The 18412-nt window shown below is 43.0% G+C and overlaps 1 protein-coding gene across 4 annotated transcripts in view; it reads right to left on the bottom strand.

The window, feature by feature from the left end:
- Nucleotides 1-15153, bottom strand: part of kcnq5b (potassium voltage-gated channel, KQT-like subfamily, member 5b) — a 138152-nt gene extending 122999 nt beyond the window's left edge. For 2 of the 4 annotated variants that reach the window (XM_085460469.1, XM_085460470.1), the window contains exon 1: nucleotides 14306-15153. In XM_085460469.1, coding sequence (XP_085316595.1) covers nucleotides 14306-14646 — 341 coding nt within the window. In that variant the 5' untranslated portion in view covers nucleotides 14647-15153. The remainder of the gene's footprint in view (nucleotides 1-14305) is intronic. The other 2 variants (XM_085460471.1, XM_085460472.1) reach the window with 1 other exon arrangement.
- Nucleotides 15154-18412: the final 3259 nt, after the last annotated feature.

Genomic DNA, 18412 nt, shown 5'->3' with positions numbered 1-18412 from the left:
GTGGCACACCAACTCTGGCATAACTACTTCTGCATCTACGGCTTTCCGAAACGCCTTCACTCTGATCAAGGAGCTAATTTTGAGAGTGTGCTCATTGCCGAGCTATTGAATGTGGCAGGTGTCCAGAAGTCCCACACGACCCCATACCATCCGATGGGAAACGGCTCCTGCGAGAGGATGAACCGTACCTTGGGCAACATGATTCGTGCATTACCCCCAAGAGCCAAGCAAAGGTGGCCTGAGGCACTGAAAGCTCTCACATTCGCCTATAACTGCACAGTCCATGAGACAACTGGCTATGCGCCATTTCTGCTGATGTTTGGCAGAGTGCCAAGACTGCCGATCGATGTGATCTTTGGCTCTGTTATTGAGCACCAAGACATCATGAACTATGATCGATATGTCCAGACATTGAGGAGGGACCTCAAAGAAGCCATGGATTTGGCGCAGGAGGTGGCACGCAAAAATTTGAAGCGTCACACGGACCTCTACAACCGGAAAGTGCGGGGAGCCCCAGTAGCGATTGGTGATCGCGTCCTTTTGGCCAACAAAAAGGGACGTGGCAAAAGAAAACTTGCTGATCGCTGGGAGAGTGTTGTCTATACAGTTTTTGACAAAAATGATGAGAGTCACACCTTTAAGCTGATGGATGATTCCACAGGGCAAGTGAAAGTTGTGCATCGCAACCTGATAATGCCAGTGAACTTCCTCCCTCTCAGTGGTGTTTCAGTTCAGGATGATGGAGATGAGCTTTCTGAGTCTGGCTCGCTGATGGTTGGATGCGACGGAGAAGCTGTCTGCAACTCATCAGTGGGCACGGCTGAATACAGGACGAGAGCTTGGGTGTCTGACTTACCGTCTGCAGTGTCCAGCGACTCGCTGATGACAGAGGTTACTCAACCAGAAGGCAGCATGGTGGATCGAGAGCTTGCCTGTACCAGTGTTCCCCCTGTTGACACTGAGGAGCAGGTAGATGCCACCTCTGGTGGTCAACATTCTGACCTGCTTATGTCTGTGGCCCCAGTTGCAGCCTCCTCTGTTTCGGAGTTGGCAGCCATTACTGACAGTGACCAGGACAATGAAGCTACGATTGAGGGTCATGTCTCAACCACAGTTGTTCCACCCAACGCAGACCCGATTGATGTTAGCAGGATGGTGGGGACCCGTGCTAGATCGAGAGTGGGACGGTTACTTAAGCCTGTTTCCAGGTTGATTGAAATGATGCATCAGAGACCTGTTAAAGTGTAAATATTGTTGATAACTGTGAGTTGATTCTATTGTTGTTGAAGTGGGACTTTGATCTTTAGAATTGAAACTGATTATTTGTCGTTGATTTTTCTGTGTCGGAGTGGCGTACAGTTATGATGTGATGAAATATGTAACTGGCATATTTTGTTCTTTTTTGGAAGGGGTCTGGCCAACTTCTTCTTCTACTTCCTTTGGGGATAGTCCTCTGACTGAATTTTCTTTGTGACTGTACGACCTGGTATTACTGAACAGATTTATCACATGTTGATAGCTATAGATTAGCTATTGGATTTTTTTTATCTTGTTCTTTTTTTTGAGGATTATTGGGTTTTTGTCCTCTGTTTGTGTTATGGTGATTGGTGTACCTGATTTTTTTTTAAGGGTGTTTTTTTTTGTTTGTGGTGTTTGTTTATTTGAATGTGCAAGTGGAATTCAGCAGGGGGGAATGTAACAGTGTTTATGTGGTATTATTCCACTTGCCACAAATATCAGTGTAATGGGGAAACAGCGCCCCCCCTCTCGGTGTGGCTGGTTAGGTGAGGCTGGCTGCAGTAATCGCTGCCAGTCTGCCGTAGCCATACGAGAGGTGAGTTGTATTGTTCCGCACACAATATAGCTAAGTAGTACAGACACATAAAACATGTTTGATTAGCTGACGAGCACTGAGTGTAATAAGTGCTTAGTGGACACATGTCCAATACCAGTTTTATGTACTTTTCATTTGTTTATTAATGTGTGAAACTATATGCTAAAGCGGAATGCTAATGAGATGTTCTGCCATAGTGTGCTGTGCGGAGTGGTGTGTGGCGAGCCATTTGCACTGATACAGCACCGTTGTTTCCATTCAGGAAATAAAGTGGCAACGATCGATCAGAGACTCCTTGTCTTTTTAAAAACACAACACAACGCAGAGTCGAGGAGTCTGTTTGGGCCGAACTGTTGCAGCGGGATGAAGCAGAAACCGGTTACACTAGGACGTGGGACAGAGGGAAGGGGTGAAAGTGCACTTGTGCCCCTATAATGCATACTGTGCAGCCAAACACAAAGACATGCTTATGGTACACACACATCAGGGAGCTTATTTCCTACTTCCAGCATGAAGAGAACGAATGCAGAATCACACCAGCGGGAGAGCCTCGTTCACATACAGCGATGAATGATTTAGCCTGCTGTAATTGGTGACCATGAGTTTATCGTATAAGCTGAAGAGGCAAAAAACAGAATCCACTCATAACACGTGCCTGGATCTTTTTACAATGCATCGCAGTCAATGCATCTGACCATCACCGATACCTGAGGCCATCCTCCATCAGCTCAACTGTAGCAGTGACCAGAACAGCTGACGAATTCAAATATCTAGCGCTGGCTAGAGAATTGGCTGTGTTAAAGGTTCCTACGGGTACATAACAAACACTAAAACTAGCTGATACACGACTCAATATAACACGGTGGGCGACTGCGGCGCAGCGTGGGCCGCCACAGCCATCGTACGAACACAGGTAAGAGAATGTGCTCTTTGTTTTCGCCCGTTGGAACCCACCCAGCACATCCTTTCATCTTTCATCCATCCATTTCTTTATAAAATCACTCTTGAACAAGCTCAAGAAGACAGCATCAGTTTCTATGGCAACACATAAGTGCCCAAAATTGCCCCTTTCACTCTGGGATTTCTCTGACACTTTGACAGCTGGCTGGTGTTTTTGATTATCTAAAAACATATTAGGAGGCCGGACGCGTGTTTGTGCGTGCGTTTCGTATGAGGCCTATTCTGAAGCACATCGGCTGTCAGCAGATAAACCCAGTTATTAGGCCTGAGTCCGCTTGTGTCACACTCCACATCAGATGAACTGCTACACACAGAAATTAGTCAACTGGCGTGCCACCTCCGTACCCCTCCAGGCAAGCATCTGCTAGCACATTTCTGATTAACAGTTAGAGATCAGGGAGGACTAAAACTGCAATAAAAATAGGCTAAAAGGGAGGGCGGGGCCATAAAAGATCATGATACTCGCTCCTCTCTTTGTTTGTGTTAAAGACCAGTCTCTCACGGGCCAACAAAAGCCCTCTGATGACAGAAAGGCAAACAAATAGCACTGTCAGGGGAGAGAGATGAAGACTGAAGTGATGTCTATCCAGCGCTGGTACCCCACTCACCAGTCATTCTGATAGAACTGTGAGTTCTTCTTGGAAGAGAGTGAAGTTTGACGTCCCTCCCATTGTCACGCTGACAATGGGGGTGAGGTCACATAAGAGCAGGAGGAAACAGCTGGAAAACACTGGAAGTAATGCAGTAAGAAAAGGGGAGCTAACACAGAGAGCTGTATGAAAAAAAGAGCTTCGCTACACTAAAAGTGACTCATTCACACAGATTGGAACCTGTGAAATGACTGGTTGGGACAAACAACCACAAAAACACTTTCTTATCAGGGAGTGAGACACAAGGGGCAATCAGGTGGAAAACCCCCTAACCCACGATGGCAGGCTCACTTCGCGGCAGTGGGCTGGGGTTTCTGTCAAACGTGAAAGTACAATCTGACATTTTTCAGAGAGGGGAAGCCAGACGGCAATGGTGTCTACTAGTTGTTTGGTTTGCGAGACTTTCAAGATGTCACCGGAATGAAACTCCCGACATCTCGACCGTAGGCTCTGGGAGGCGTTGGAGCGAGGCGGCGTTCAAAGGAAGCAAACAGGTGCCGTTTACCTAAATGATGTCTCTCTTCACCAAGGTACAATACCCACAACGCATGTGTGCAGGCGTATCCTGTGACAAGGCCTGTCTTTGTGTTTAGAAAGGCAGCCCCCGACAATAGAGAGAGGGGAACTCCCTCTGAGTAAACTGAGGTTAGAAACATGAAACCTGCAGCAGGCAATTTCCATCAGCCGCGACCATCCTGTGATTGGCATCAAACGGGCACAGTGATTTACATATAGGTACTATACAACAACACAGTCTGAGGCCAGCTCATGAAACAGTCATGATATCTAATGTGTCATGTCGTTTGTGCTGAGTCCATGTACACAAAGTGAATCCAGTTTTAAATGGTGAAAAAGTCAACATCGGCAGGCTGGAGGTTTTTGTGCTGGAGCAGCAAGAACACGATACCAGGATTTCCAACTAAGACATAATGCAAAAATACTAAAGTACCATTTATGATACAACTGGGTAAAAAAAACGAAACTATTGAGAGGACTTCTTTATATAGATTAGAACAATAAAATACAACGTCATTAATAACGGAGAATAATAAAGTTCTGTCAGACTCAAAATCAAGCTCTTTATGATAACTCACACAGGACTGAGGACATGAGGGCAGTCTCGGTGAATCTGGTGAAAGGACATGAGAGTAGGAAATTACAACATATATATATAAAATGCAACAATTCTGTTTAGCCTTCATAAGAAAACTCTACAGTTGAAGAAATAAGCGTACACCCTAAAAGTTAAAAACTACTGCTAATCCATTATCTAGGAAAATAAAACAGTGAATATGTCACAGCGATGAGGAGCGCCAAGCAATTAATCATCTCATTATGATCCAACGTTTGGATGAAAAGCTCAGGTTCTGGCACTCGTGTGGTGTTACTTTGACACACACAATCAACTTTTGCACTGTTATTGACCAATGACAAGCGCCTACAGCAACAGCACGCCCTGAAAAACGTGCGCATTATGTCTTCTGAGGATAAGACACCCCGCCACTGTGGCAAAAATGTTTGGGAACAGCTCAAGAAAAAAAAAGATCCCAACATGCTTCTCAAATTCAAACACAATTTGATCAAAGCTTCACCGGTTAACGCAAAGAAACTAAACCTCGTGAATGTTACATAGCGGCAACTCGCAAAGAATTATTCTTAATATTTAAACCATCATCAATACAATCCAGTAGGACTGTATTAAACTGATGAGGACTTGTGACCTGACTGCTTGGACCTATTCTGCCTGTATAAAGGCAACCTACGTGCTATTAGACAGGTGGTTTTAATCTCGTGGTCAACTAATCTATTCCTGGCCTCAGAGTTCTTTATTCATCGGAAATATAAGTTTAAAAATCACATTTGACACACCGTTGGAGTCTTCAATCAGTTTCTTCGACAGCATGAACACAGGAGGTGTAGCTTACTTTATATGCCGTGCTGTAAATAGTCACTGCGTCTTCCTTTTAAAGTAATCAGGGGCCCTTTTTAAAAGTGAAACAAAATATTTATGACGACTGACAAACACGAACCAGCTCAAAGATGTGCAGGTTGTGATAGTTGGGCTGTGGTTGATCCGTATCAAACGGTGCTCGAGAAACAGCCTTGATGTCGCACACGTTTAGATGAAGCATGCCTAAAACATCATGCAAAAGCTACTGCGTCAAACAAACCATCACAGAAACTGTTTAGCCCCTTTTCCACTCATGAACTCGCCTCTTTCTCGTCAAAGCATCTGAAGATAAATTCACATCATAAACCTTCTTGACACGGCGTCTGCTTCTCACTTTCACAGTGTCAGTGTGAGGCAGCCACCATCTGAGTAAAGAATCACACCTCTGGTTTGTCACCACACAGATCATGCCGGCCGGCTCCTCTTCACATACAGGTCAGCTGTGCTTACTAGTGCTTTATGCTGGAAGTTTCTTTCCACTGAGTTACTGAAAAGGTGACAGATTGCCTTAAAGTGTGCAAAATACCCCAATATGCTGTGAAGGTTAAGCAAATGTATAACATACACAGCAGAGTGCAAACCTCTCGAAATGATAACAAAAAGGAGGCTTAGAGGGAACAGAGATATTTCTAAGTGAGAATTTAAAAGGGTGGGTAACAAATGACAACTCAAAATATAATACACAACTGCAGTGGGATTTAGAGCAGCCTCTGATTAGTCATTTAGATGTCTACTAAACATTTTATTGTCTGTTGGCTTCACAGGCCCAATAACCTAAGCTTATCAAACACAGCTTTCAGGATGAGCCAGCATCCTTTACTGCAGTCTATAAATCCAAGTATTTCTAACAACAAACCAACTGATAGATATTTAACAAGTGAGAGCAGTGAGTCCATATCGCCACTCTGTGCACCGCGGCTGTTCGAGGTGCCAGTTCAGAAACCTGAGGCGGAGAAACGCCATTTCCCCTGCGTGTTTTCCTGCCGCTGAACATACTTGGAAGGATAAGAGCTCGTTAATGCAGAGGTGAGATGAATGGCGGCACTGTGTACGCATGTGCACGGACAGGAGAGAGGGCCAGCGAGGCCCCGCGACCGGCTCGGTACAGCACAAAGGCGGGCTCAGTGCTGCAGCTGTCGCAAAAATGTATCCAGCAGACATCCAGCTGTGGTTCCCGACCTTTTCATCTAATGTACCTCCACAGTCAGCTTCATCATCCATGCCTCCGATGCTCTACTGTACTCGTTTAAACTGGTTTTATACCAGATCTGGACAACTATGATCCAGATCTACATGTCAGTCATTCATTTATTCTACCTGCTACTCTATTAAACAGTGATGTCATTCATTTTTATTTAACCATCACATTTAGCTACTTTGCACTGCTTGCAAACAGTTTAACCATTTGTTATATTTTTATCAACCTATTTTAACTAACATAATAAAGTTAATTAACCAATTTGACCAACTAGAAGAGTTCTTTTTATTTGTAAGGTAAAGACAATAACAAAGAGGAAACTGCAAGGATTAAGCAACAGCGAGTACCTGGCGACAGTGGGAAGGAAACTCCCATTTAAAAGGAAAAAGGTTAGCGAAAAAAGATACACTGTGATTTTATAATAGCAATAGTTTTAAGCTATCATAAAAAGATTAGCTGTAATAGCTATATAATGTTCAGCTTACAGTTATAATAATCACCTACAATGCAACCTAACAATTAAAACTATTTTACATATTTTTAGCAACTTCCACAAAAAGTCCAATCACACAACAATTTAAAATATTGACTCGTTAAGTTTATCTAACAATTTCATTCTAGAATACGTGACGAAGCTGAGCTTGATGCTGTTTTCATAGAGTAATCAATCACGTATCAACCACGTTGCTGCCCAGACACAGACCAACTCTATTTAACTAAGATGCAGTCAATAAACATTACGATTTTTAAAAGAGGATGTTCTGCAGAATTCAGAAATAAAATAAAGAGAACCTATTTTTACACCGAAACAATGTGTTATGTGAAACCAATCGTGAATACGAGGCTCTCTAAAGGCACGCTCTGCTTACATAAGCCTTTAAAAAAGACTCAAACCCATCTATTCAGTACATATTTTGTATGAAAATCTGGGCATGAAATGGTTTACATATAGATTACAGCCATCATTTAAAGCTATAGCAATACCCTATTTAAACTGTGCAGAATTAGCTTATTTGGCTGAATGGATCAGAGCTCATGACAGTCAGGATCAGTTTCTTCTCTCCATCGCTTACAGTGTTATTGTAAGTCCGCCCCCTTTTGATTTTAATCAGTTGGTAATAAGGAAGTGATGCTAATGAACACGAACTAATGAACTATACCTGCGACATAAGGGAGCCATTTTTGAGATGAGAACTTTGACCTAACCTTCATAGTGTTTTTGCAAAAATTTGATGCTAACGAAACAAACAGAACAGATGCTAAAACAGTGAAGACCAGTGAGAGTCAGAACTGTAAATGCTCAAATTAACTCATTAAAATTTTATTCAAATAGCAAAAATTCACAACAGTCATCTCAAGGTGTTTCCTATTATAATGTAAAGAGAGAGGGAGCGAGTATGTCTGATGCAACAATCAGACATGCATGCTTCCTATTAGGAGACTATTAGCAGGCAACAGGAAGAGTGAGTGAGAGGTCAGGAGACAAACGCAGATCTCTTCCTCCTCACCTGAAGCCTCATCTCCTGAAATCAAGTTCAGGCTCTAAAATTACAACATGCAGCCGTCCTATCTGAGTACAGCTCAAGACAAGCTGGCTATAGCAACAGCAACAGCTAGTCGCGAGCTAACGCTATGCCAGCTAATGTTAGGCCTGAATGTCCGATGTGCTTCGCTGAATTATTGACTCGTATCAGACTCCTTTCACTAGTTTTACACCCTCCAGAGTAAATACGCACGAATGCCTCACACCCGGCATTTTGACAGCTGAGGTAAACAGACTGACATCCTAGACTTACTACAGACGAACGGCCAGAGCGTTGAGGTGACTCAGGAGTAAAAATGTAAGATATTGCAAAAATATTTAACTGAAACTTAAGTTTTTTTTTTTAATTCCTGAAGTGTTGGTGTTAATAGAATACTTTAAAATATCCAGTGTACAGAAATGGTTTTTTTTCCAATAATAGTAGAATCCATCTGAAGCCATTATGGAGTACAGAGGGTTAACTGTCAAGAAAATGGATGTTACTTAGTTACACCAACTAATTAAGTAGTTACACTAATTAGCAAGTATCTGACTGTGTGTTTCACTCTTACAGTTTTTGCAGGTTTCAACAAGGCTTTCCAGAGTTAGCTGGCTACATAGCACATCACTGTCACATCCAAATATGACCCCTCTGGCAACAAAAACATTCCAACAAGGCTTCAAAATGCAGTAGGGTCCGTCTTTTACATACAGTCTATTACTGAAGCACATGTCCACGTTACAGTCTCACAGAGAACCTTTAAAAACAGACATTATCTATTATCTTTTTGTGTTTGTTTTTACTCTGTAACACAACATAAATTCAGCTTTTCCCTCCATATCGCAGCATTCTGCCAACCTCCGTGATCATAGCTCTCCTGCTCCCCAGTGATAAAAGCTATAGGAGTGTTTTGCAGGTGGTTCGTGGAGAGCAAGCACATCTCAGCTGTGATGTCAGCAATGCAAAGCTACAAAAATATTTAGCGAAGCAGCAGACAAGATAACGTCCTTAAAGTCCTGCATAATGTTACATAACATTTTTAACAATAAAAAGTTTTTCATATTCAGATATCACGTGACCCTTCGAACTGCACTGAGTCCTTCTTACCGAGAGCCTTTCATTCATGATTACAATAATTATGCTTCTTGCATAAGAAAATTAAAAACCAGACACCTTTAAAAATAAGCTTGTACTGGAGTTTAACAATATATATGTCTGTCTTGGTTGTCTTTTTATTTCACATCACAAAGCAGCACAGCAGGCGGGAAAAACACCCTGTTCTTAACTGAGATTATGCAAATTTGCTGCTTGCCTCAGGGACCATTCTGGTGTCGAGTATCATGTGAACATGTCTGCATGTCTGGTGATTAGTTCGCAGAAACCCAACCAAAGGGTTTCCACACAAACGTTTGGTTTAATCTACGACCGGAATGAATTTTAATAGAAACAGAAAGAATTTTTCAGCCATGGTTATATTTCAGAATAACCATGAATGGATAATACTTGGAACTTATTCCAAGATTAGATTATGTTATCACTTTATTTCATGTTTCTGATGATGTTAGTCTAACCCTAACCTATAATACAATTATCGATAGTACCTCATTGCTTTCACATTATTAACAGCATACTGGGACTTTCATTCCTAACATTGTACTATAACTTTTTTTCTCCTGCCCCAAAATGCTCAGTTTCAGACAGTTTTGTTTCTATTCTTGACTCTGACGTCAGAGAGGGGGATATCCCTTAATGATCATGGCAAGCATGTGAGCACAGAAACCACACCCACCTTTCATTCTAATCTCGTGTGTATGAACGGCAGCCAATCAGATGAATGCCTGCTAAAACGGACCCTTCCTTTCAAAGGGGAGGAGCTTAAATGTCTTAGTTCAGACAGGGGATGAACTAAAGGCAGCAGCAAGGTCCACTTTAAGGCAGGTGAGGACTTTGAAATGTGAACCATGCAAATCTATTCTAGCAGAGTTGAAGAAGGAATATGGGGGTAAATGAGCAGAAAAAGGCACGTTAAATGTTTTCCAACTGTTCAGCCCCAAGTACACAATACTCAGATAATACTCGTGACCATTACCTGGTTGTTGCTTACATGATAGAAATCACCTCTTTATTATCAAACTCTTACAATATTACCAAGCTAACCCACAGTGCTACCATTTGTGTATCAGGTACACCGTGTGCAAAACCTGCATTTAAACTAACCACCTTCTTCTGAGGGTGCCCAACATGCAAGGCTTTTCTTTGCAAATTAGGTACTTATTGGGTTACTAAAACACATTTAAACCACCGGTTTCACCGAATAATTGGATTATGAGAATGTGAAATGGACCCCAAAGCAAAATATCACCTTGCTGCTTCTTTCAATTTCAGTTAATTTCAGGTTTTCCTGTCCATTGAGCCAACTCTCCCCTACACACCAGCCAGTGAGTGCTCCGATTACTGAGTTGTGATTTAAAGAAAGATTGATTAATACGCTTGCAGTGCTTTTAATGGTGAACCACAGTTAGGTCTGACATCATATGGACATGGATGTCATCTTATTTCAAAGATAACAACTGTGACGGTGACACACTCGGCTTCAACAACTGTCCTATAAGCAGACCAGTATAACTTCAAGGCCACTAACCATCACAGCTCCATTCATCACAGTACAGGAGAGACAGCAAAGGGCCGAGTGAGAGTTCACTCCTCCTCCCACATCTCCAGTTCAAGCTTGATGCCGCAGGAATGAAAGAAAAGCATTCAGTAACTTCCAGGCCACCCGACCATGCGTTCCTAATGTTTTAGAGCGCCGATGTGAGGAGTCTGAAGATCCCTGTGGGCGTATGTGACTAACTCACTTTCATAAAATATGTAAATTAGCAGTTTTCAGTCAAGCTTTTAACTAAAACAGCAAACTAAAGCATATCGACTGGTGTACGTCTAAGCTATGGCTCCAATAAAGGGGAATACGGAAGGTCAGCATAAAGCTGGATGGCTCAAAGTACTGGGGCTGAAGCGATGGCACGTTCATGCTAAAAATAAATATAGAGCAAGTGTAATTCAAAAGTTTCAAATCTGGATTTTAGAAGAAAAAAAAAATCAAAATTCTGGTTCCTGGAAAAAAAAAAAAATGTTGCCCATGACGCAGTTTACATGAAAGGGTGTAAAACAAACCCACACCCCTGACTGGTCACAAACACTAGATTCTCTATTTTGGTTGTAGCAAATCATTGAATTTAGGCCTTTTAGTTAATATACAAATAAATCTGAATGGGAGGGTTTGTTGGAGTAAAGGTCACAGAAACATTTAAAGCTTAGAAATATAGTGTTGAAAATCAGCTGGAATCACTTGCAGGGGTTAGTAAATCCATCCATGTCTCTATGTCGAATTCTACTTTAGTAAACATCAAACTGCCTTAACAGTGCTTATCTTTGAGGTAACACAGAGCTGCTATTGTAGCTTTTGGTTGATGATTGTACTATCCAATTTTAACCCAACACTGCAGGGAGCAGATGCTGCTCCACGGAAAAGAAGCAAGACTTGTACGGAGTGAGACGAGCCAGTGGCTCAGAAACAGCTTTTGTAGAAACTGAGAAAACTTATTGTCCCATTAGTTAGCCAGCTACAAGCATGATAATTCAAACCCCGTGTCAAAAATCAAGGTTCACACCAAATCCAGCCCTTTGCAAATTTTGACCAATTTTGGTTTTTAATTAAATTTGGCCCTAGTTGTAGCTGTGGTCTGCAGAGTGATTCTTTCACCGTGTGCGAGCTGCACTAAATGGACAGCTGAAAAACTGCTCAACTTGCAGCTAGCTCGATTTGCATCAAAATGAAAAGGTGATGCTGAGACAACTTTACTGGGTGGAAACAAAGACCTCTGTACCTTTATTTCCACAAGACAATTCCTGTGTTAAAAGAGCATAACTTGCATTGTTGCCAGCAGAGATATGGAGGCTTTTCCAGGGAACTGAGCTTCTGTTCACTGTGAACTAAAGACAGACATGCAGTTACAGCAACATGCTTCTGCGGGCTCAATCTTAAAGTTTTTTACGTGCAGCCGACTCCATGTCAGAAGGCAGATCTTTGCAGGCCAAATAACCCATATTGTATCTGCACACAGTCACCAGGGTGCAGTGTCAAAAATGTGTGGAACAGCTTGTAATATAAGCATTCTTGTTAATTTAATGCTGTTCCTGGTCATTTACCTGAGCCCCATGCCTGAGAGATAACAGATCATAATATACGAAGAACGTCTTCTTCTTAAGCCAAAAACATTTACAACTGTCTGTTGAAATCACAGTTTGTGCTTTAAATTGTACTTTTTTCTGACCACTGACATTTTTTCCACAGTTCTGCCTCCTGGTGGTGGGCTCAGTCGTCTTTACCTTTTCTGTTCAAACCAACTCTTCAGCCAGTCAGTATTCGACGTGTGGATAAGACGGATGCAATGTCTTTGTTGGACTGTGCACATGTCCATCTCCATAGCCTCAGTGGTTCAAATCTCATATCCTTCTAACCTCTGCACTGCCAAAAAGCTACACAAAGAAAAGCCAATCAAATGGAGAAGATGGCTGCTCCTCCCTAACCCTGGTTCTGCTGGAAGCGTCATCCTGTTAAAATGGAGATCTTCTTCCCCACAGCCTCCAAGCGCTGCTCATCTCCTTATCTGATCATTGTGGTTTTCTCTAGTATTAGGTATTAAGAGCTTTACCTTACAGAGTAAAGCACCTTGAGATGACTGGTTTTGTGAACCAGCTCTAAGTAAAACTGAACTGGACTAATCAGAGGTTTTAAAAACGTATATCCGAATGTTTTCTACAACTAGTTAGGTGGTTATAAACATCACACGCAGTCGATCATACGAGTCCAAGGCCAACAGCTTCTTTGTTTGCTCCTCCAGTACAATGGCAGCTAATTCATGCAGCACTGTGAAAGGAGGCAGCACATCAAATGAAAAGATAGAGACACACTTAAATATATAAAACCCAAAAATGTCATTCAGGCACATCTGTAACTCATTTAGTTACAGATGTGTCAGACCTGTCTTCATAAATATTATGGGAAATCTGTTTTTTTGGTTTAAATTTTCAGTTGAGCTTCATCTCTATACGCCACTTAAAACGTCTTTCCTGATGTCATTTCCCTCTTTTCTTTTCTTGTTTTTTGTCACATGTATACAGTTACAGTGCTGGATGCTCATATTAAATATGGCCAAAGTTTCACATCAATAGATCAGCATATGCTGAACAGAGAGGAGCTGAAAAAGCAAAGTTAAACAAAAGATAAGTTGGGTTTTTTGAACTGGGAATCATGTGAACCTCCAGTTGAGCCTCGGAACAAGAACATGATGCTGGAAATGAGCAGAATGCGTCCTCTTTAACCAACATGCTGCTGTATTGTAACTGAACAGTATTTATTAACAGGACCAACTCTGCAATGAGAAAAGGATCCGATTTCCATTTCTGCCTTCCATCACCGCGCACGACACATGAAATTTCGATTTCACTGTCTAGGAAATTTTAAAACCGTTTTCAGTCAGCGAGTGTAATTTCTTTTAAAAGAATGCGACATGAAAGGTGCCACCGCAGACCACAGCCTACACACGACACCAAGGGGAAAATCCTATGTGCTCATGAAGAATGCAGTTTGAAAGAGTAGCTTTAATGATGACTCAGAAAGAAAAGTGAACACTTGAGCTGTTTGCGTTGTGTGTAAACAGCTTCTGTCCTCCCTTTGCAACCCCTCCCCTTAGTGTACACACAACACACACACACCAAAGAAAAAAAATGGTGCTTTGCAGTCAGCATGTGTCTCGACTTCCTTCCTCCCTCTCAGGAACAGTTATCACGCCACAACAACAAACAATCGCACGCGGGAAATTAAATACAGCTGGTTGAGAAGCGAAGAAAGGCGCACAGCACGGCTGAAGATGTCCTAACCGCCGGGACCCTGAGATCCGGGTTTAACAGCACACATGAAACTCATAAACGCAAAAGTGACCTGTTAGTCTCACACTGAAGCTGCTTCATGTGCAAAAGCTGTGAATCTGGCGCATGTCAGCCATCACATATCAAAAGTGCCCCAAACTGAATCAAGCTTTCTAACTGCAAACCCTCCCGCAGGGACCATCAACAGGTGTGCATCCTCGCATCACACAACTCCGTACGCATATCATAACGTGAACTTACACAAACGCGTGGTAGATGAACGCCCAGGCTCTCGGTCTTTCCAGCACGTTGTACAGGTAGTTCTGAAGCCGCCGGTAGCGCACGTTTCTCCGGCCGCTCTGGGTGCTGTATAAGAGTGGCTTCCCCAGCAGGCTGAGCCGGGCTCCCTGCTTCCCCCTCGCGTTGTCGGACCCGGCAGCACCTGCGGCGCCGGGGGCCGACAGCAAGCCGTCTCCTGCGTTGTTCATCATCTTTCCGCCGGACTCCACATCCTTCAAGCCGTAGCCTTCGGTACGGTGCCCCGGCGAGGTCCTCATCCAGAGCCCGGTGCCGCCTTCGTCTCCGCTGTGGTTCCGGGGCATGGCATCACCAAAGCGGGCGTCAAGTGAGCGCAGGTCTTTTCAAGCATGCGTCTCCCGACGCCGGTAGTCCCGCCGTGCACGAACAACAAACTGCACGTGCGACGGGCACCCCACCAGAAGCCGAGCTGGGAGTGAGAGCAGCGCGCGGCGCACCGTGTGCCGTCACTCCTCTGACCGCCCTCTTTCTCGCTCCGCGTTTACACAACGGCTCCCGCGCGTGAAGGTATCCACGCCGCGTGTCCTGTGCTGGCTCGCACCAAAATCACAAGTTAAAGATGTCACGAGGAGAGACGTCTCTCGCTTCACCGCCTGTTGCTTCCACGCACGCCTCTGCGTCCACGTGCACAGGCGCATCAGAGCTGCCCTCGCGCGACGGCTTTATCTTTATCACACTTTGTCGTCGCTGTGGCGATTGTGTCTCACTTTTACATGCTGTTTAAAGAAAGAAGCGTCCACTCTGAGTTGTTTTGTCTTCGCGCGCCAGGACAGCAGACATGCAAATGAGGAACCGTCGCTCCTCGTGTAATTCGATTTCCTGAAGAAGTTCAAAATTACACCCGGTTGTTGGTTTTTTAAAAGTCTATCAGGTAACACGGGTTCTGCAGAATTTTCCACTTTCTGTGCTGGAAAAGTAACCGCAGAGGAAGGCGCAGTGAACATCTGCAGAAAGTATTACGATTCTTTATTCTTTATTACACGTTTTTATGGTTTGTCTGATCACTCTGATCACACTGGCACAGTAAAAGCCTTTGAGTGTCACCCTTTTCTTTTCAAAGCTGCTCTGTCATCTGCTGTCCTGCTGTCACCGCAACCACGTGGCACCAGAGACGCATAATTTCTCGGCCGAAGTGCATTTTGAACCTGTCACGCCGTCTGTTGTGTATCTGTCTCGGTGCTGCACTGACATAACAGCCCGACATAAACTCAGAGACGATTCTAAACTGCGGGGGTCCTGAGGCTGAATGGAATCAACCCGGCCTGTTGTTTCCTTTGTGTCACTGCAGCCACGCTGAACACTGCTTTGGTTAGAAAATGTCATGTCAGTTACGCCTCGTGTGTGAACTTCCTCTTCTGTTCACAGTCACACAGGCTGAATATTCTTATAAGCTGGCCCCACCGTGAGTCCAAGAAGAGGCCCCCCCTCAGGAAACAGAGGAGAGAAACGGGGAATAGAAAGGGGGAGCATATTTCTCCTATATTGGTTTCCATTTATTGGCTCCCTGTTAAATCCAGACTTGAATTCAAAATCTTGCTCCTCACATACAAGAATAATCAAGCCCTATCTTACTGTATCACCCCATTAGAGCACTTCGCTCTGGCACTGCAGGCTTACTTGTTGTTCCTAGAGTATTTAAAAGTAGAATGGGAGGCAGAGCCTTCAGTTTTCAGGCCCCTCTTCTGTGGAACCAGCTTCCAGTTTGGATTTGGAAGACAGACACTATCTCTAATGATAAGATTAGGCTTAAAACTTTCTTTTTTGCTAAAGCATATAGTTAGGGCTGAATCAGGTGACTCCCAAATCCCCCCTTAGTTATGCTGCAATAGCTGTAGGCTGCCGGGGGATTCCCATGATGCATTGATTCTGCAGGAGCTGCTTTATCACCCTCAGAGCTCAACTCTGCTCTGTATTCCTACAAAACTACTCCATCTACTGGTGCATCGGGCAGTCTTTCTCAGTGATGCAAGAGAGTCACCAGCAGATTCCAGACACAACATCAGAAGAGTGCAGTCCTGGGAATGATGATTATGAAGCATTATGAAACAAGCGGCACTGAAAACGGCTTCATTTTGAGCTGCAAATGATTCTGGTTCTCATTCAGTTTGACATTTAAAAATAAAATTCGCATGAAGCTGTTTGCTCAGATGAGTTTCAGCTTACCGTTCCCATCTTCATGTTTCCTGGCACAAAAACCCCAAAGGGTGGGCATATATAAACTGGTTTAAATTAGAACAACCAATTTAATTAAGGGCTCAATGTTTTTAAAGTCTGAAATGTTTAGTTTTAACTGATAGGTGATTTTTTTAAATTAAATGTTGCATTAAAAAGTTGAATAAAGACCTTTGTTTTGAGCCTTTTACTGGTTTTGACCACAGTCATAATGAAAACCCATCATCATTTAGCTTTTTTCATTACTCATCCTATGTCTTGATTACTATGTTTATGTGACTCATTTCCAGAGCTTCCTAATAGCAGCTCAGTTTCTGTATGAAATGTGTTGATCTGAAATGTACCGACCACCAGTGATAGGAAACATGAGTAGAGTCCTCCTCCACAATTATTTATTCATTTATTTTTAAATTCCAACTTCAAAGCCAAAATCTAAAGAATATTGCAGCATATTTTGGACCCATGATTGGATAGAAGTATGAGTATTACATCAGCCACAGTTTGAACAAAGCAATAAAAATGCTCTACTGTAAATAAATTTTAAAAAAAGAGTACATTTCAGATTTACTTTTTCCCATTTTGTTAACAGAAATATAACTTAAGCCAAATGTAACACCTGTGTAACCACGTTCAGTTACACCTCAGTGTAACTGGCTGGCTCAAACTACCCCTCAAAGGAAAGATTGTATGACAATTTCACATGACTCCAAAACCCTGATTATAGCCGTGTGAACTCTAAAATGAAGTGCTGGAAACAGACAAAACCCTAACATGGTCAGACTGTGCAGTAAGAAAGCACCTAGAAAGTTTAGAGAGGAAAGGACTAGTGTTAGGAGGGTCATAATCTAAGATTAAAGATGAGAAAATGCATGTTTGTAGGCTCAAAACCAGAAACATGTCACCTTAAAAGATCAGTATGAGAGCACCAGTGTTGGGACTAACGCGTTATTAAGTAACGCGTTACAGTAACTACGTTATTATTGTGGTAACGAGCACGGTAACTAGTTATTATGCCAAAATCAGGAACGCGTTACTCGTTACTGGGATTTAGATAGGGTCGTTACTCGTTACTTCGTGTGGTGGCATCGCGGAGTTTCCACAGATTCAGTAACATTAGCAAGTGGTGGAGGCAGCAGGTGGATGAAGGAAAAGGGACGCAGAAGGAAAAGAGACCCGAGGCGGCCGCCGGTCCGAGTGTGAACTGAACTTCAGGTAAGAAGTTATGACCTGCAGTCTCTCTGGGTCAGATATAAACCAAGCTTAGGTGGAGTTTATTTTTGTTATTCTGACTTTTTCCGTACTGCGTGCTAGCTAGCATGACGGAGTTTCTACACAGCTGGGTGGTGCTATGAAGTTAATGATGTTTAACTTTATTTTGTTCATAAGTTATTAGAGTTGCCAACCGTCCCGTCTGGTATTCAGAGAAAATATTGCGCGTTTCTTATTGAGGTGAAAAGGAACAGTTTGTCCCGTAATTCAGCTACAATGGAAAAGGCACAAAGCTGGAGTTATTCTGTGTCTTTGCTGCACAGCTGCCTCTTCTCCTCTCATTCTCCCCCCTCCCTCTCCCGTTTCTACTTCAATCATGAAACTGATCAATGATCAGCTGATCGGCTCTCTTGTTTGTTTATCGCCCACTTTGCGCCGAAAGAGGAAACCAGCGGATGTCGCGCTAAACAACAGCAGCACGTTTAAGCTTGATCAGCTGTTGTTAGAATTTATTTAATATTAATTTCTAGTATCAGCTGATGTTTGCTGGAGCCACAGCTGTAAAAAAAAGCTGCTGGTCATGATATGGTTTGGTTATCTGGTGAGAGGGAAACATGAAGATGAAACCAGGAGATGTCCTTACTGGATCATCAGAGCTGAACAGTGATG

This window comes from Copadichromis virginalis, linkage group LG6 (genome assembly GCF_057382275.1).
Source record: "Copadichromis virginalis isolate Kocher_CV1m ecotype Utaka linkage group LG6, C_Virginalis_male_GT1.1, whole genome shotgun sequence".
NCBI classification, from domain to species: Eukaryota; Metazoa; Chordata; class Actinopteri; order Cichliformes; family Cichlidae; genus Copadichromis; species Copadichromis virginalis.
Note: the sequence above shows the minus strand (reverse complement) of the source record. Positions and strands in the feature narration are given on the sequence as shown.